General features: G+C 37.3%; 2 protein-coding genes across 6 annotated transcripts; one reads left to right on the top strand and one right to left on the bottom strand.

Annotated features, from left to right (window-relative positions):
- The first annotated feature begins 6,969 nt into the window (after window positions 1-6,969).
- Window positions 6,970-12,137, top strand: LOC104000121 (probable sugar phosphate/phosphate translocator At3g11320). The gene is made up of 4 exons (XM_009422078.3): window positions 6,970-7,685; window positions 10,054-10,157; window positions 10,362-10,590; window positions 11,555-12,137. The coding sequence occupies exons 1-4, from the start codon at window positions 7,218-7,220 to the stop codon at window positions 11,699-11,701; spliced, it is 948 nt and encodes a 315-aa protein (XP_009420353.2). The 5' UTR covers window positions 6,970-7,217; the 3' UTR covers window positions 11,702-12,137.
- A 1,123-nt stretch (window positions 12,138-13,260) lies between these two features.
- On the bottom strand, window positions 13,261-15,381 carry LOC104000120 (dof zinc finger protein DOF3.2). Of its 5 annotated transcripts, none has more exons than XM_018819892.2 (3): window positions 15,287-15,376; window positions 14,292-14,345; window positions 13,261-14,178 (listed from the first exon to the last, which is right to left on the bottom strand). In XM_018819892.2, exon 3 carries the CDS (start codon window positions 14,173-14,175, stop codon window positions 13,318-13,320), a length of 858 nt encoding a protein of 285 aa, XP_018675437.1. In that variant the 5' UTR covers window positions 14,176-14,178; window positions 14,292-14,345; window positions 15,287-15,376; the 3' UTR covers window positions 13,261-13,317. The 5 variants fall into 5 exon arrangements, with proteins under 5 accessions (XP_018675437.1, XP_009420350.1, XP_009420352.1 ...); XM_009422075.3 differs by lacking the exon at window positions 15,287-15,376 and adding an exon at window positions 15,089-15,196; XM_009422077.3 differs by lacking the exon at window positions 14,292-14,345 and having other exon boundaries at window positions 15,287-15,381.
- Between the last annotated feature and the right edge of the window lie 2,802 nt (window positions 15,382-18,183).

The following is an 18,183-nucleotide window of genomic DNA, read 5'->3' as shown; positions in this document are numbered from 1 at the left end:
ACATGAATTATGTTCATGTAGTATATAGTAGGATGTTATCTTATATAATTATACACATCCATAACCCTTTTTACTGATTAGTAAATTGCTCGAAAAAGATTATAGTTTTGATTTGTGCATATTGCCTTCATTTTTAAAAAAAATTCACTAAATACATTTTTTTTTTCCTAAAAGATGATTTTGCCTTATGCCCTTGGCTCCATCGACCATCGTCTTTGTTGCACTAATCCCATACTATTACACATAGTCCCCACCCTAGCATCCCTGTCATCACCTTGGTCAAGGGAGGTGTAGATGAGAGCTAGGGCAACGCAAATCTCTCACCCTCTACATGTTATCTCCATCATCCTCATCGTTGATATTGGCGGAGGAGACTACATGTGAGAATAGCTAGGGACGAGGAGCGTGGGTGAGGACGAGGTGAGGGTGCACGAGCGAGGATGAAAATGATGGTAGAGGAAGAGGGGAGGAGAGGTGAGGGCAACGATACGAGCCGAGGCGACGACTGATGGAGCATGGGGGTAGTGGGGCAGACGTAACTAGCGCACTAGCGAAAGATGTTGAATCTCAGATTTTGATGATGAAACCAATTGATAGTGTTTTTTTGATCTGCGCTTTGAGTAACACAGGAAGCTTCGATCAGAGAGAGATAATTAAAAATAAGAAGAATCATGTTGGGCCTGAGTAGAACATGTTAGAAGATTGGACGTCGAGTCGGAGGATCGGTTGACGTATTGGTAGAAGGCTTCGGGCCATGGCTTCGGGTATCGGGCCAAGAAGAGCAAAAATTATGCCAAGAAAATCGGAGTTGTGGAGGTCAACTGGCTGATTGGGCAATAGGCCACAAGAGAGGACGATACGTCAAAAAACCGGACGAAGCGTCGATGAACCAATGACATGTCGAAAAATATTTGATTCAAGCTTTATAATAATTGTCTAGATTGAAATAGGTTTTAGGCGTAATTGGGTTGAAATTGGGCCAACTCAATTAGGGACTAGTTGAGCTCAAGTTTGGGCTATGTTGGGCTAAGTGAAAAGCCTAAATAATGACCCAAACTAGTAGAACCATCGGTGGCACAGTCTCCGAGACTATGTTAGGTAATGGTACCGCCCAGACACAGTCTCCCAGGTGGTGGTACCGTTAAATTAGACGGTGGTACCACCTAGTGTCAGTGCTATAGGTGGTGGTACCGTCCAGCACAACCACCACCTGCAGCACATGCAATGATATCGCTAGTATATTGAAAACCATGGTTGAGATACTTTTAGGCTCCAAGTTTAAATCCACATGAGGCCTATAAATACCTCTCTCATCCCTGGTTATAACATACATAAGCATAGAGAACTTAAAAGTGAGAAAACGCTGTAGCAATCACTTGAGAAATCCCCTCCTCTAGTCATAAAAGTTAGAATTCTGTTTAGGGAGGAGTGAGTGCTTGTAAAAGGTTGTCTCCTAAACCTGTGAAAAGGAGAAGAGGGATGTAAAAAGATAGTTGATCTTCGCTCATTGAAAGAAGATCGGTAGTGGAAGCTGGTGGCCTCGACGGAAGAGGAATCAGGACCGAATGTAGGTCACGACGACCGAACCACTATAAATTCCAGTGTGTTCTTTCCTTACTGCTTATTCTGTTTACTGCATTACAAACTATCCGATCCCATCCGATCCCCTCTTCTCTATTCACTTGCAAACTTATATGAGTCAAACAAACGGTTTTCGTCGAAATCAGTTTTTATTGTATAAAGATTTTTGACTTAACGTAATTTTACAACTACACTAATTCCCCCCCCCCCCTCTTAGTGTTGACTCGATTCTAACAGTTGGTATCAGAGCACGTTTTTCTCATTTGGTTTAACACCTAAGAGAAATGACTATTTTCGACTTTTAAGAGAGTTTTTTTATCGTTCGTCCTCCTATGTTCAATGGGATAGACTACACTTATTATAAAACTTGGATGAGAGTTTTCTTGCTTTCCTTAAACCATGATTTATAGAATATTATTGAAAACGGATTTGAAAGGTCTTCTCTTCCAATGAATGATTAGAATGAGTTGGGGAAGAAGACTTTCTCTTTAAATGCCAAGGCTATGAATGCCTTGTTTTGCGCTTTAGATAAAACTGAATTCAATCGAGTTTCTATTTACGAAACGACTTTTGACATTTGACATACACTTGAAATCATACACGAAGGCACTAGTAAAGTTAAAGATTTAAAAATCAATTTTTTGATACATGATTTTGAATTATTTCGGATGAAACCAAGTTAGACGATTGGAGAAATGTACACCCAGTTTACGGATGTTGTCAACGATCTAAAAGTGCTTGGTAAAAGTTTTTCTAACTTTGAACTCATTAACAAAATATTGAGATCCCTTCTAAAGAGTTGGGACCTTAAAGTAATGACTATTCAAGAAGCCAAGAATTTGAACTATTTTCTGATTGAAGAACTTATTGGGTCCTTGATGACATATGAAATGACTTGTGTTGAACATGATGAACATAAGAACCACCTTCCAAAGAACAAGAATGATTTGACACTTCGAACAATAGAATACCACTTGAGTGATGACTCAAGTGACGATGATGATGACCTTGAACTTCTCACAATAAAGCTTAAAATGTTCTTAAAACAAGAATCAAAAAGTAAAAATGAACTTAAAAAGAAAAAGCTATAAAAGAAGAAGAAAATACTCAAGGTGGCTTGGGATGAATCAAGTTCATTCGAAGATGAAAAACAAACCAACAAAGGCAAGGTGGCAAACTACGCCTTAACGGCTCTCGACGATAAGGTAAATGACTCACCCGAAACCCCCATAGTTTATTTTGAAATTACTTGATGCTTTTCATGAGTTGTTTTTAAATTAGTTAGTAAAAATTAAATAAAAGGAGATCATGCTTTTCTTTCTAGTGGTTTAAAAAAAATAAAAAAATTGATCATGATAATTACATATTAAATCCTAGCACTAAGCATGAAAAGTTAGATTCACTTAAAAAGAAAAATACATTACTATAACAAACAAAATAATTTTGAATAAAAATGCTTCTTGTTTAATGACTTGATGATTTAATGATGTATAATGATGTAATGGAAATGTTAAAAGGTTTTGGTATCATACTTGACGATTTATAATTATGTATGATAATTTGAAGTAATGATGATTTTTAATTAATTTATAATTTATTGAGCTTGATAATTTCTATGATTTCTGTATTGCTTTTCGATTATAAATAATGAAGCAGGGTCTTATGAAAGACTTGAACATGAAATCAATTACAAAATTTAGAATTAAAAGAACTTGCTATCTTTAATCTTATAGGAATCTATCTAGCTTTCATTGAATTTTCTGAAAAGTGATTTTGATGATGATTTTGAATTTCTTTTTGTATGATTCATTTTAATAATAAGATGATATATCCAATCGAATCATTTATCGATGTTTGTGACTTTGGGATATATTTTATATGAAATATTTTTTCTTGATTCATGTATGATTTACTTGTCTAAGAGAAGATTTATCCAAACAAATCTTGATTATTGACATTAATAATTTAAGATTTATTTGAATCAAGATATCTTATTTAATCTTCTATGATTCTATTCGTTATTTACTAAAAAGGAGATTTGTCAAGATGAATCATTCACAAATTAATCTTTCATATTAATATCCTTCATGTCATGATTTATTATTGATATTCCTTTGTATTCATAAATTGTATATCTCATTACCAAAATTTTTTTTTTTTGTGATGACTTGAACATTTACACCATTATGTTATTCCCTTCTTCTTTTTTGTTTACAACGATAAAAGGAGGAAAGAAAATAGCTAGCATATTAAGAAAACCAAATTTACTAGCTTGAATGATAAACTTAGACATGTTAGATCTCTCAAATACATAAATCCTTCTTATATATTTTTCGGATCATGATATTGATTTATCGATTTTTAGACTTGAATCTTCTTTTTAAATCAAGATTATTTCCTTGTCATTCTTTCTATATACAAAAGAATAGATGTCAAAAATCATGACTTTCTTTCATTTTTTATGATTGAAATATTGATATAAATTTGTTATTTATCTTTGTCATGCTTTGAAAATTATTGTAAAGGGAAAAAGAATTATAAAATTGAATTCTTCCATTCTTTTTGACAATATACTAGCTTGCATGATGGTATATATAAGAAGCTAAAACTTATTAGCTTGCACATCGCAAATAGAGCAAAACTTGCTAGCTTGCTCATCTTAAAAGAGAAATAAGAAGTGTTATCTTGCAAATCTCAAGAGAAGCAATTTTTGCTAAGCTACACATTTCAAGAAGATGCAAAAATATGCTATCTTGTACATTTCAAAAATTGCTAGCTCAAGATACAAAATTTGGAAACTTGCCCATTGCAAAAGGAAGAGAAACTCACTCGCTTGAATGTTCTAAAGTGATTAAAAATTTGCTAAAGAGCTAAGCCTTGCATATCTCTAAAACTTGATAGTTGCACTTCTTTTTTTGTATGATGACAAAGGGGGAGTAGATACGATGATATGATAATCATGCATGGAATGATGTACTTGGATATTTTGGATATTTTGATTATGCATGATTTTATGATAACTTGTTGCTTGGATTTTTTAATTTAAAAGTTCTATCAATATGACATATTGATAGGGAGAGTTTAGTTTAAATTTCGTCATCAATTGGTTGTAATCATAAAAAAGGGGGAGATTGTTGAATCTCATATTTTGATGATGAAACCAATTGATAGTGTTTATCTGATATGCACTTTGAGTGATGTAGGAAGCTTCGATCAGGAGAGACAATTAAAAGCAGGAAGAATCATATTGGGTCAGAGTGGAACATGTCAGAAGATTGGACGTCGAGCCGGAGGATCGGTCGACATATCGATAGAAAGTTTCGGGCTATGAGTTCGAGCATTGGTCCAAGAAGAGTAAAAATTATGCTTAGGAAATCGGAGTTGCGGAGGTCAACTGGCCGATTGGGCAATAGGCCACAAGAGAGGATGATGCGCTGAAGAATCGGATGAAGTGTCGATGAACCAATGACATGCCAGACAAAATTTGATTTAAGTTTTGTAATAATTGTCTAGATCGAAGTAGGTTTTAGGCGTAATTGGATTGGAATTCGGCCAACTCAATTAGGGACCAGTTGAGCCCAAGTTTGGGCTATGCTGGGCCAAGTGAAAGGCCCAAACAGTGACCCAAACTAGTGGAACCGTCGGTGGCACAGTCTCCGAGATTGTGTCGAGTGGTGGTACCGTCAATGTGGGTGGTGGTACCGCCCAGTGTTAGTGCTGCAAGCGGTGGTACCACTAGTACCCAAAAACCAGGGATGAGACACTTTTAGGCTTCAAGTTTGAATCAACTTGAAGCCTATAAATACCCCTCTCATCTTTGGTTAACATACACAAGTACAGAGAACTTAAAAGTAAGAAAATGTTGTAGTAATCACTTGAGAAATCCCCTAATCTAGTCTTAAAATTTAGAATTTTGTTTAGGGATGAGTGAGTGCTTGTAAAATCTTGTCTCTTGAAAATAAGAAGAGGGGTGTAAAAGGGTAGTTGATCTTCGTCCGTTGAAAAAAGATCGGTAGTGGAAGCCGGTGGCCTCGACGGAAGAGGAATCGGGAGTGAATGTAGGTTACGATGATCGAACCACTATAAATTCTGGTATGTTCTTTCCTTACTGCATATTCTGTTTACTGCATTGCAAATTATCCAATCCCCTCTTTTCTATTCACCTGCAAACTTATACTAGTAAAACAAACAGTTTTCGTCGAAATCAGTTTTTATCGTACGAATATTTTCGGCTCAACTTAGTTTTACCGCTACACTAATTTACCCCATATCTTAATGCCAACTTGATTGTAATAAAAGATTTATGGACTCGCGCACGAAGAGGGAGGCATAGACTATGGGCGAAGGCTGTGACAAGTGGGATTATCTTTTATAAAAGAACGGGTGCTATACCAGATTTTTTGAAAATAGTGACACTTTATGCAAATTTCTCAAAATTAAGATTTTAATTAACTTTTTACGTTCCTGTCTTTTTTTAATCCACTTATCATATACTAATCAATTCATTCAATCACACATTCATTTTTAATTTTTGTGACATTAGGATTGAGCTATTAGATTTTGTATGAATTGTTGTAAGCTAACCGGAAGCATTTTACATTATTGCATGTTTATTTATGACGGTGCTTATAATTGTTTGATACGTTTTCAAGTTAAGTTATAAATTAGTTTGATTTTGAACATTTAAAGTAATAATAATAATAGGAATAATAAGAGGATGAATTCTAAAAAAAAATCCATAAGTTTGAAAATTTACGATAAAGAACTCTAATTAAAAAAAATCCTTAGATAGCGTCACTTTTTTTTTCGTCCCATCGATCCCCCTTTTTTATGCATACATAGATTGGCTTCGTCGATCGCCCCCTCTTCTCCTCTAGTCGTTGCACCCCAACGTGTGAGCTAACCCTATCAGCCATCCCTTCTCCACCCTTAGTCACTCTCCTGGTTGCTTATGCCTCCGTGCATGGGTTGATCTGATCGACTATCTCCCTTTATGCGTGGGTTAGCCTTGCAAGTCAACCTCCTTATGGGTTGGCACAGGCACCCACGCTTGTGCTCATGATGCCTTAGATCCGACAATAATAGAATATGAGTGTTACCAGAGGTAATACAAGAACGAGGAGATACAGGGTGGGAGGCAACAATGGGTTCGACGAAGGCAAGGATAAAACGATCTCTTCACCTTCCAAATGGTTTGTAAATTATTTTTCAAAATTGGATGGTTCTACGAAAAATTCTCAGGGTTTTTTAAAAATTCGTTCATAATAATAATGATAATAATAATAATATAATAATTTTAAAATAAACAATTAACAATACCATTACTCCTTAACAATATCATTTTAATTTCATTAATTTATATGAGTACAAATAAATAAATAACCCAAATCCACGGAAGAAGGCGACGAAGAAGAACTCGTCCCCATTCTCCTCAGTCTCCTCCTTCCGACGAATCCCTCAATCTCTCCTCAGATCCGTTCCCTTCTTCCCCTAATCCGAAACCCTAGCTTTGCTCCCGCCCCGATCGACCTCTCTGCTGCTGCAAATCGCCGTGAATACGCTGAAATTGGCCTCGGTTTGTCTGTTAATAGATCCTGGTAAGAAGGCTGCAGCAGCGACGGCGGCGACGGAGGAGGATGAGCACTAAGGGCAACTGGTCCCCGCCGGCGGTGAGCGGGCGGTTGTTCACATTTGGGCTGGTGGCGTCGTGGTACTCCTCCAATATTGGGGTGCTTCTGCTCAACAAGTACCTCCTCAGCAACTACGGATTCAAGTACCCGATCTTCCTCACCATGTGCCACATGGCAGCGTGCTCGCTGCTTAGCTACGTGGCCATCGCCTGGCTGAGGGTGGTGCCGATGCAGACCGTGCGGTCGCGGCTGCAGTTCTTGAAGATCACCACGCTCAGCCTCGTCTTCTGCGGCTCGGTGGTCAGCGGCAACGTCTCGCTCAAGTACCTGCCGGTTTCGTTCAATCAGGCAGTGGGGGCGACCACGCCCTTCTTCACCGCGGTGTTCGCGTATCTCATGACCGTCAAGCGGGAGGCCTGGATCACTTATATCACCCTCATCCCTGTTGTCACCGGCGTCATCATCGCCAGCGGGGTACGTTGGGTCCCAATCTTTCTTCTTTTAGATTTAGCAGATCCAGTATTCATCACGGATCGTGATGAACGCCATGTGTTTGATGTGTAACTGGTTGAACCTTTTGTGCTGCATATTAAGTGAAAGGAAGAAACCACTGAATTTGGGCCGGTGAACTTAGAGCTTGAAGAGCGCAGCCATTTTAGAATTCTTAGTCGGTTGATTATGTTGCCGGGTTTGATTCGAGATCTGTTGTTCTAGGCTATTGTAATATTGATCTAGCTCGGGTGGTGAGAGGTTTCCTGAAGTGTTTGTGGTCAAGATATAAAGCACACATCCAGGAAATAGATGGCAATTATAGATGTTACAATGATGTGTTTTAAGCTGATGCAAAGTCCATCTTCTTAGAATAACCTAATTCTGATTAGTTGCTTCTCATCTGCAATTCATCGTGGCATATTTTTCCGCAGATCAGAGATCATTCATTTCATTGTTTTGTATAATTTTCTGCTTGTGGTACTCATTTGTTTATGTTCTGATTAGACAGCTGATAGCTTCTTGATTGTATATGGTAGATTTACAAAGAAGCCTCGTCTTTCATGATAAGAGGTACATCGTTTGCATACATCTCTATATTCAGTTTGATAATCATTGATATATATTGAAATCAAATTCAACCTTTAAAGTAGAGGTGTTTGTCAGAAACATTGTCTTAACATTCTGAAATTCATTTTAAGTGATGATCCAAAGCACAAGTGCCCAAGAAGACATCCTAGACACCTAGGAGGCCAATTTAACAATTACAAGATAATAACTAGTTACTTATTAGTTAATGTGACTGCAAGAAATCAATGTTGTGGGTGGTGGTTTTTTTTTCTTTTGGTTAGTCTAAGTTTAGAACCTATAAGAAAATGATATTAACCATGTGGCCTTGGATAACTAGTAAGAATAAGACCATAACAGAAGAGACACTTGGGAAGTCCAAAAGTAGGAGTGTTGCATGAACGGAGAGTTTGTGGTGGTGTAAGAAAATCCAAAAAAATAATTAATGCAAAAGAGCATGTTTAAATACTTTGAGAATTTAGAAGATATATTGTAGCTAAAAAAAGACTACAAGTATACACAAATACAACACATATGATAGTTTCTATGGCAAATCAGGTACCAAAATTGAGGAATAAGCCATCTATTGGCTTTCTAAACATAGGTAAGGAAATAGTAGAACTATAGATGATATTAGAAGTATAAGGAAGATCAATTTGTGTTTACTAATGATATGAAAATTAGGAAAAGATGAAACTATTACTTTTGCAAGTGAAGTATATTCTATAGGTAATTGGTTTTGAACATAATAAACAGTGATAAATTAGGAGGTTTCGAAGAGGAATAAGATCATAGAGCTTGATAGTATCTGTATTGAGGAGGAGCATAGACACGACAAGAAGCAATAGCAGCAAGCTGCAGCAATGGCGAGCATCAAGGTAGGATAAAACTTGTAGTATGCTCCTCTTCTCCCCTTCATTCCTTTGTGGTGACTCAAAAAAATAACATTGTGTGGATATCTTGGACAGGACAAACTGTAACCTGAGTCACATAATTTACCAAAGTTACATCCTTTAAGATTTCAACCTGATCATATGTCTTGAACTTTGATCTAGGTCTCGTGATCAAGAACAAGTGCATTGCATAGATTCAGTCAAGTTTCAGTTTTACTGAATTGCATGCTGGATGATAAAAGGAGATATTTGGATCCTCGAAACAGTAACTAAACCATTCAATAATTAAGTATATCTAGTTTCCAAAGTTTGTTGAGTTTAAGAATTGATTAATTCTCAGGAAGTTGTTTAGGCCACTTTTTCCAGCAATGTGAGCAAATATGTGAAGAACCTGTGAATCAAAGGAAGGACCTAGCATGATCAGTTGGAATGCATGTATCTTGTGTCTACTGGTGAAAGTTTTTCTGCAATTTAGGAGAATGCTTTGGAGTTTTGACAATGAAATGCAATCTGGGTTCTTTGTTTCCACAAAATGCAATCTGGATTACTTGCCTATTTTTGACTTATCGAATTGAATGCTTGAGAGTCTTGAGGAATAAGATCATTGACCGTGTAATGGCTGGGTTCTAAAAGAAGTTAGATTGTCAGAAAGATGTTTGATCTTGAGTGGGATATCACTTGTGACTGGCCTTTCTGGTGTCAAGGAGGAATATTTTTGTTGCCTAGATGCTGCCAATTCCCCAAGTGATGTTTGACATTTTTGTCCTCAATTTATTGCTTTTTTTTACCATGTCTGATGTTCATTTCATGATCCAGATATAACTTCTTTTTAATTGAACTGTTTTTCTGAAGATTTATAGTCTAATTGTACAGTCTTATGTTTAACAATGCAGGGGGAGCCTAGTTTCCATCTATTTGGTTTTATCATGTGTGTTGGAGCAACCGCTGCACGGGCACTGAAGTCGGTACTGCAAGGGATATTGTTGTCTTCTGAGGGGTAACAAATACATCTTATTTTCACATGCATCAATGTATCTTTTCTCATAAGTTCTGCTGGTCAGAGCTTCACTGTTTTTACCCTATTAATTATAGAATTTCTGTTTTTTTTCTTTCCTGGAAAAGGGTGATAGGTATCTTTTTCGTCAATAATCTCAGTGCCAACTTTTCATCCTTCGCTTTGTTTGTTTATAATTCTTGTCAGGGAAAAGCTGAATTCAATGAATCTACTTCTCTACATGGCTCCGATAGCAGTTGTTTTATTGCTTCCTGCGACATTAGTTATGGAGGAAAATGTGGTTGGCATTACAATGGCACTTGCTAGAGAAGATTTTAAACTTATATGGTACCTATTGTTTAATTCAACTCTTGCATATTTTGTGAACTTGACGAACTTTTTGGTGACCAAGCATACGAGCGCCTTGACACTCCAGGTATCCTCCACACTCAATGACATTTCCTTCTTTCTCTTCGTAGTGTACACAAGAGAAGACATTACATCTTATTCCTTTTGTGTTAATTTGGTTGGCTCTAAGAAGGTTAATTTACTCCAGGTTTTATGCTTTATAGTCTACTCTTAGTATATATATAATTAACATATTTTTTATATCTTAGTTGTTAATTAATTCATATCTACCCATCTTTGAAATTTTATATATTTCTGATGTTGATAAGCAAGTATGCACAATATTTGCATTGTTACCTCTTACTTGATGGGATATTTGCTATTGTGCTACTTGACTTCAAGCACCGAGTAAACCAAAGTATGTACATGTTAAAAGTAATGTAGATGAACACCAGCACTTAAAACTTGTTAAAAATAAAGCAGATGAACAACTTATGCTAACATGGTGAATGACCGGCAACAGCAAAGGTTAACAAGGGTGTCATCATATGCTGGGCTTTCTATCTGTAGTTGTACTTTAGCAATGGCACTTGACAGAGATTGTATTCACTATTCATATGGAAATTAGAATACCATTGATTGCATATCATGATTTTGAAGTCACTTTTTTGGACTAATGCTCATGAAGTATGTATGTCATGGACATGCAGACTTGTAGGTGATGGTTGCTATTCTAATGCATGTAGACAAGTTTAGGACTTTGATGACTGGATATCAATTGGACTGAGAAATCAAAGCTTGTTTTTTTTTTTTTTCTGGTCTGATTAATATAAAAAAGCAATTTAGCAAGTGCCTAACTGGCAACAAGTCCCTCCACAGAGCCTCGGTCTTGTTTATGAATTAAAACTCTTTTGGTGAACAGTACCACAATGTTGAAATTATTTTGCTTCATCATGGAAGGACAATGTGCCAAGTGATGATTTCCAGTTTTCATTATACTTCTGCTTCTTATGCTTTGTACATTGTTGACCAGAAACTTTTGGTGATCTCAGGTTCTTGGAAATGCCAAAGGTGCTGTTGCTGTTGTCGTCTCAATCTTAATATTCAAGAATCCTGTGACAGTGACTGGGATGCTCGGCTACACTGTTACAGTAATTGGAGTTATTCTTTACAGTGAAGCAAAGAAACGGAGCAAGTGAGTGCCATAAGAAACCATGCTCGGTTGTGTGCTCTTCATCCTCCCATATGTTGGTGGCGTGTTGACTTAATTTATGCTGGAGGTTGGTTAGCTTATGTGAGCAATTCTTGTATCTGTCGGCACCTGATTCATTTGCCTGCAACCAACCAGTCTTATCTTAACAGTGAAGAGCAGCTAACAAGTAGGGTAAGAAAGTGTCAACTACCAATCGGCCATGTTCTTCTATAGATCATTTTGATGCCGCTCCGGCGATGTTCCGACCTCATTTTTTTCAAAGACCAATTGATGAATTAAGTTCTCTGAGAATTAGTTCTCATCAACAAGCAATTTTCGCTTATAAGAGAATTGTAGGCCTGATTTTGTTGTCATTCAATGTAATATTTAATACTTTTGACATATACCAAAAACAAGATGTGCCTATATTTCAACTTTATTCATGTTGGATCATGTCATGTCATTCAATCTCTTTCAATGCCTTAGTCACCCTAATTTTGACAGTTAAATTCCTGATTAATTAAATTAGTTTCCAGTCCCAAAAGATTCAGCTCTCTGCATTTATCATATATTCATCTCAACCTGTTTGATAGAATTTGCATCAAAATGTGTTCTTGTTTCAAAGAATTGCATGGCAAAACAAAACTCAAAGTAAGAAATCAATAAAATGATGCAGAATTCCCAATGTGAACATATGTAATACTGCACTCCATCAATTATCTTTGGAAACCTCACCATTGTCATCATTATAAAGGATTCTTGGTAGGACGAGAGACAGAGAGAGGGCTTTGCAGTTCTATTTATCACAATCATTGTCTTGCAACTTCAAAGAACATCAGACATGCAAGTCTGTCAGTGGTTCATGACAATTACAGGTGGGTAAGACAAACAAGAGAATACAACATAGCTCTGCAGTTCTAACCATCACAGTCAATGTCTTCCAACTTGGGATAAATAATGTAAATCTATCAGAGTAATCTACAGCATCAAACATCACAACAATCCTTCTCCCAGAGCTATTAATTTCCAGTTCTGCATTGCATCCAATCTTCTGCAGAGTACATACAAGTGGAAGTCTTCTTCCAGCCAAGCATCATGGTCTGTGAGGACTTCTGTGCATGTGCAGGCATGCACTAGTAATCCACCTCAGGCAGGTCCAACAACAAGCTTTTCTTTGACAAAAAGATATCCTCCATATCTCCACTAAGATTTTGTTGTTGCTGCGCATGGAGTCAAATCTCTGCCTAGATTCTCATCACACATTCCTAACCTACACTAGATCGAGTATTATATCATCAGGCATCTCTGTCTTCCTTCCTCCTATTGCCTCCACGGAGAGCAACTAAGCTAGCTAGACTTGGATAGATGTGAGTGGTCATCATCATATATTTCCACACTTCTAAGTTATCAAGCCAATCTCTCTAAAGTCTAATTTTACGGTATAACATACATATATATATATATATATATATATATATATATATATATATATATATATATATATATATATATATATATATATATATATATCTTTCAGATCATCACTCCCACAATATATAGAGAACGGAAGGAAAGAAAGAAAAGCCAAAAATATGCAATGAAAGAACTGAGAATGTAGGGATTTTAGAAGAAGGCATGGGCATCTCCGAGGGTAGAGGACACATCTATTCCTGCTCCTGACATCAAGGAGCTGTTGATGAGTCCATGCCAGGAAGAACCCATAGCAGTCCACTCTCTTCCAGAGTCCACAGCCAAGTTCCCATCACCACCCATCAACACTTTGGTCTCCCCTTCATCCATGTCCTTGCATGAACCTTGGCTGGCTGCTGCTGTTGCTGTTGCACCACCCAGTCCCCCATGGAAGGACAGAAACCCATCATCTTCTCCATTGGCACCACCTCCCACCTCCACATTCCCACTGACACCAAATCCATAGTAGAGGTAGTTGTCTAAGCCACTTGGGTTGATACTGTCAATGGAGTCGCTCCTTAGAATGTCAAGAAAGCCATGGTTTGTTGTGACAGCAGGGAGGGACTCATTGTTAGGATGCCCTAGGAGAAGGCTGTGGCCATGGTTGGGTGGTTGCTTGTGGAGGCCAGCGAAGGCTAAGGTGAGGTCACTGGAGAGTGGAGGGATGAAGGTAGGGGAGGGGAGTGGATTGAAGGAGTTGGTGGCAGTGATGAGATCTTGGTCCTGTGCCTTTCTGGAAGAGGAGGAAGAGAATGATCTTTTGTTCTTCCTGCAGCCACCTCCCACAGGGACATTCCTGAGAGAGCCTCCTTGAGTCCAGTACCTCCTGCAACCCTTGCAGAAGTATCTGGGCTGGGAGAGGCTGTAATTGTTGTAGTAGCAGAACTTGGTGTTGGTGGAGGCACACCTTGGGCACTTGAGGGCCTGTTCCGGGTGAGGCCTTGGCTTCCTTTCCTGCTGCTGCTGGTTCTTGGGGCATGACAATAATCCTTCCAGCTGATGGCTAGCCATGGCCTGCAGAAGGAATCACGAGGAGAGGAAATGAACAAGAAAAGAACACATAGAAGGGAAGTCAACTCGGATCTTCCGAGAACACCACAAGATCGACCAATCTTCAAGAAAAAAACCTTCTTTCTTTCGGATCTAACATGCAGACTTAATATGCCGTCATCGGAGGAGGACTGTTAAAGAGCATTACAGTGAGATGTCAGCCTTTGCAAAAGCAGCTACGTGCAGTGGAAAATAATGTCAAGATAAGCATCCCAAACGCTGAACCGAAGAAGCAAAGTCGATTTGGTAGCTTTAGCGTAGGAAGAATCCCACAGAAGAAGGTGCAAGAAGAAAGATGTAGTGAGATGTAACCTAAGCTCCATGATAAGAACACAAGGAGGAATCTAAAGTAAACATGCAAAGATCCAACCCAGAAACATCTTATGTCGATGAAAGACCCATCAAACTCTTTTCTAGGTTAACTTTACTGATTGCCTTTACTTCAAGACAAGAAGCTGAGGAACTAACAAGACATGGCTTTAATGCTCCAGATGAGATAGCCTCCTCCGCGAAAAGAATGCTACAGATCCTTTCCTCGACATGAGATCGAGGATGATTCGAGAGTTACTGGGGGAAATCCAAGCTTGCAGTCACAAAATCACATGAAAGAACACCAAGACAACTCATCAATAAGTAGATCGACGACATACATACGACGGTGAGACTGTGCAGCAGCTAAACCGGGAAAGACATGCATGAAAAAAGATCAGGAACAACATATATCTGATCTGATCCAGCATGATCAACCGCAAATCATTCTAAGCCGATCGAAGTGAAACGAGAGGGAGATCCGTTGTAATCCAAAACAGCAGGGCAAATTCGGGGACTCCGCCGGTAAAGAAGGTGTGGTGAGGGGGGTGGCGATCACAATTACCTGGTTGCGGGCATTGGGAGTTTCCATGCATGCAAAAGAGAACCTCGGAGAAATCAAGCTGAGATCGACAGATAGATAGGCCAAGTTGCCGCAGGGGCCAAACGGAGAAACAAATGCGAGAGAGAGAGAGAGAGAGAGAGAGAGAGAGAGGGGGGGGGGGGGGGGGTGGGGGAGGAAATGATTAGGCTGTGTACGTACGAAAGGGAACGCTGTGGTTATGGCTTGCACGCTGAGAAAGCATTGGAAAATTCCAGTCGCACCTGCCACAACTTCATGAAGAGAGAGAGAGAGAGAGAGAGGTGGGGGAACGAAGAGGAGAGGGGGGGGGGGGGGGGGGAGGGAAGGAGAAGGGTGCGGGTCCCACGGCGGCGTGCAGCGCAATAGTGACGCTTCGTCGCGCGGGTCCCACCGTCTCTGGTGCCACCACATGGCTTCGTTAGGTTACTGTACGCGTGCTTGCTGGTAACGATGCTTGGGTTCTCACTCACCCCTTCATCTTGTGGTCCTCTCTCTCTCTAATATATATATATATATATATATATATATAGTCATAGTCTTCAAGCGCATAAGCGTAGTTAGCATCTGCATTAGGCATCCTTTAGCAAATAGACACCAAATATTTTTCTACTTTACTTTGTTGTTAGTTTTTATTTCATAAAGAAGTCAAATTTATTGTTTGTGCATGAAAAAGCAGATGTTTTCTTGCTTAAATATTCCAAAATAGTATGTCATTCATATCCTTTGTTAGAATCTCCATGTTTTTTTAGATACCTTCCTAACATCTTAAGCTTCCAAAATTTTTTATTACCATCATTTGTGATCATAGATTTTATATATATATATATATACATACCAATCAAAATATTTGTCACAATCATTTTTTGTTTAGATAAAATATGGATATGAAAGAGAAATATAAGCCTTTATTAGAGTGTATACTACTAATTCTTTTATATACAAATTATCAAAAAACAAAATCATTGCTACCATCTTCCATCTCTTTTGGAACTCTTTCTCCCTTTCTAACATCATAAAACCCTAAACACAAAATAAATATGGTGATCAAGCAAGCTTGAAGGAGCTGTTCTCATTCTTCTTTCTTGTCATAATATTACCGCGGTTTTATTCCTTTTTTTTCTGTCTATTATTTATCATAAAATCATTATTATCATCATTTACCATTAGAATTGCCAAAACCATCTCTACTATTACATTGCAATTTTTTTCTTATCACCGTTGCTAGTTCCTTAAGATCATGAATTGCCCACTCATACTATCACTATGAGCATGAAATGAGTTGCATATAAATTTTCCTTTGTTTTAGTCTTATGTTACTATCAAAAGTGCTTGTTTTGGGACCTAACACAAACATCATTGTCTCTTTTTGCTTGTCAAATATAAACCCTTTTCGATTGGCAAATAGCCTAATATATAGGTGTTGGTGATTTAGGGTGGGTATAGTGGAGATGATAGGAGAGAGCCAACTATTTGAGCTCGAGGAATGACTTCCTATTCCTACCTTTGTTTAGAACAGTAGCAACAGTGATGATGGTGATGGTTTAGGTGACAACTAAACTATTGATTGTGGCAATTGGTGGCTGAGAACAAAAGAAACGAATGGAATCGATTCTCTTTGAGTTTGGACAGTGATTCCTCAGTTGCAATTGTGGTGTTGGCGATATCCATAGTGAAACATGCATAGACAGCCTAGGAGAAGAGAGAAGGATGAGAGCCATATATGCATTGTGGTCTACCATCTCCTCATTCTCTCTCCTCTTCTTTTGAGGTGAGGGGTGAGAGTTGTGCACATTAATTTCAGTGATCTTTAGAATCCCTAAAGCATGTTGCATGTCTTTTTTTGTTGCAATTACAACTCTTTGTTTTTTGTTTCTTGTTCATGAATTTCTAGGAAATATTGGAAAATTCAGTGCATGAAGTTGATTACCATACTCCATACTACTTGCTTTGCCCTTCATTCTATGGAGAATTTAACTTCTATTTTATGGTAAATATCATGAGTTCTTATAATCTATCCAAAATATAGTTCTTAGCATTCTAAGAAAAACTGATGTAAATCTCTCTTAATTCAGTGTGATTCATGCTCATGTCTAAATCATATATTTTCTATTATTATCATGGTGTATATTACGTTACACGGATCATATTAGGACTTATTATGCGTATAATAATTAAACACTTGATGATATTGTGCTTCCTAATCCCCGGTTTCATCGGTGGACTAATAGTATTATTATATGCTAGATAATTAATATATTTATATATCATGAAAGTGATCTATCTAATCAACCCATCTAATTGAGCACTTGGTTAATCGTTGTTTCATCGATAAATATCCATTATATTTTTGTAGTACAATTTGTTCTAGTTTAACTTAATACTACTATAGCTTTGGAGTTGTTTACTCGCACCAAAATTTGCTAACCTTCTTATTCATAATGCTAGTATTTGTAACTCATATAGTCAATACACAATGTATTTTCCAAGGTGAATACTTGGAACATTGAAGCTTCTCCTTGTGAGACTTGCAATAGCTTCTTTATTAGATGGTGGTAGGAGTTCCCTAATGGATCTAACTTAGTACATATTTTAGTTTAGACAATTGATCATTCACTAACTCAGTCATGTTTTTTAGATTTTGATATTATTTATAGTATAAGATTCAATTACTAATCGATCATTTACTAACTAACTCATTTACTATCTCATGTATTATGGCATTATCTTTTTTTCCCTCAAATTCGAGTTACTCTTCGATTATATCATTATATATATATATATATATATATATATATATATATATATATATATAATAATAATAATAATAATAATAATAATAATAATAATAATAATAATAATAAAGTTAATAATTACATGTATATTTCATTATTTGACAATTAGGGTATAGATAGCAATAAATTGTTTTTCTCTTCCTTCTTCTTTCTTTCTTTCTTTATTGTTTAAATACGATAGCAATGGATTATTTATTTTTCTCAAAAATATTCATTAATATGGTGAATATTTTCCATTAGACAAATCTCACCAAAAATAAGTTGACTCATCCACCACATCAACAT

This window comes from Musa acuminata, chromosome BXJ2-10 (genome assembly GCF_036884655.1).
Source record: "Musa acuminata AAA Group cultivar baxijiao chromosome BXJ2-10, Cavendish_Baxijiao_AAA, whole genome shotgun sequence".
NCBI lineage: Eukaryota > Viridiplantae > Streptophyta > Magnoliopsida > Zingiberales > Musaceae > Musa > Musa acuminata.
The sequence above is the reverse complement of the archived record's forward strand: the minus strand, read 5'-3'. Positions and strand labels throughout refer to the sequence as shown.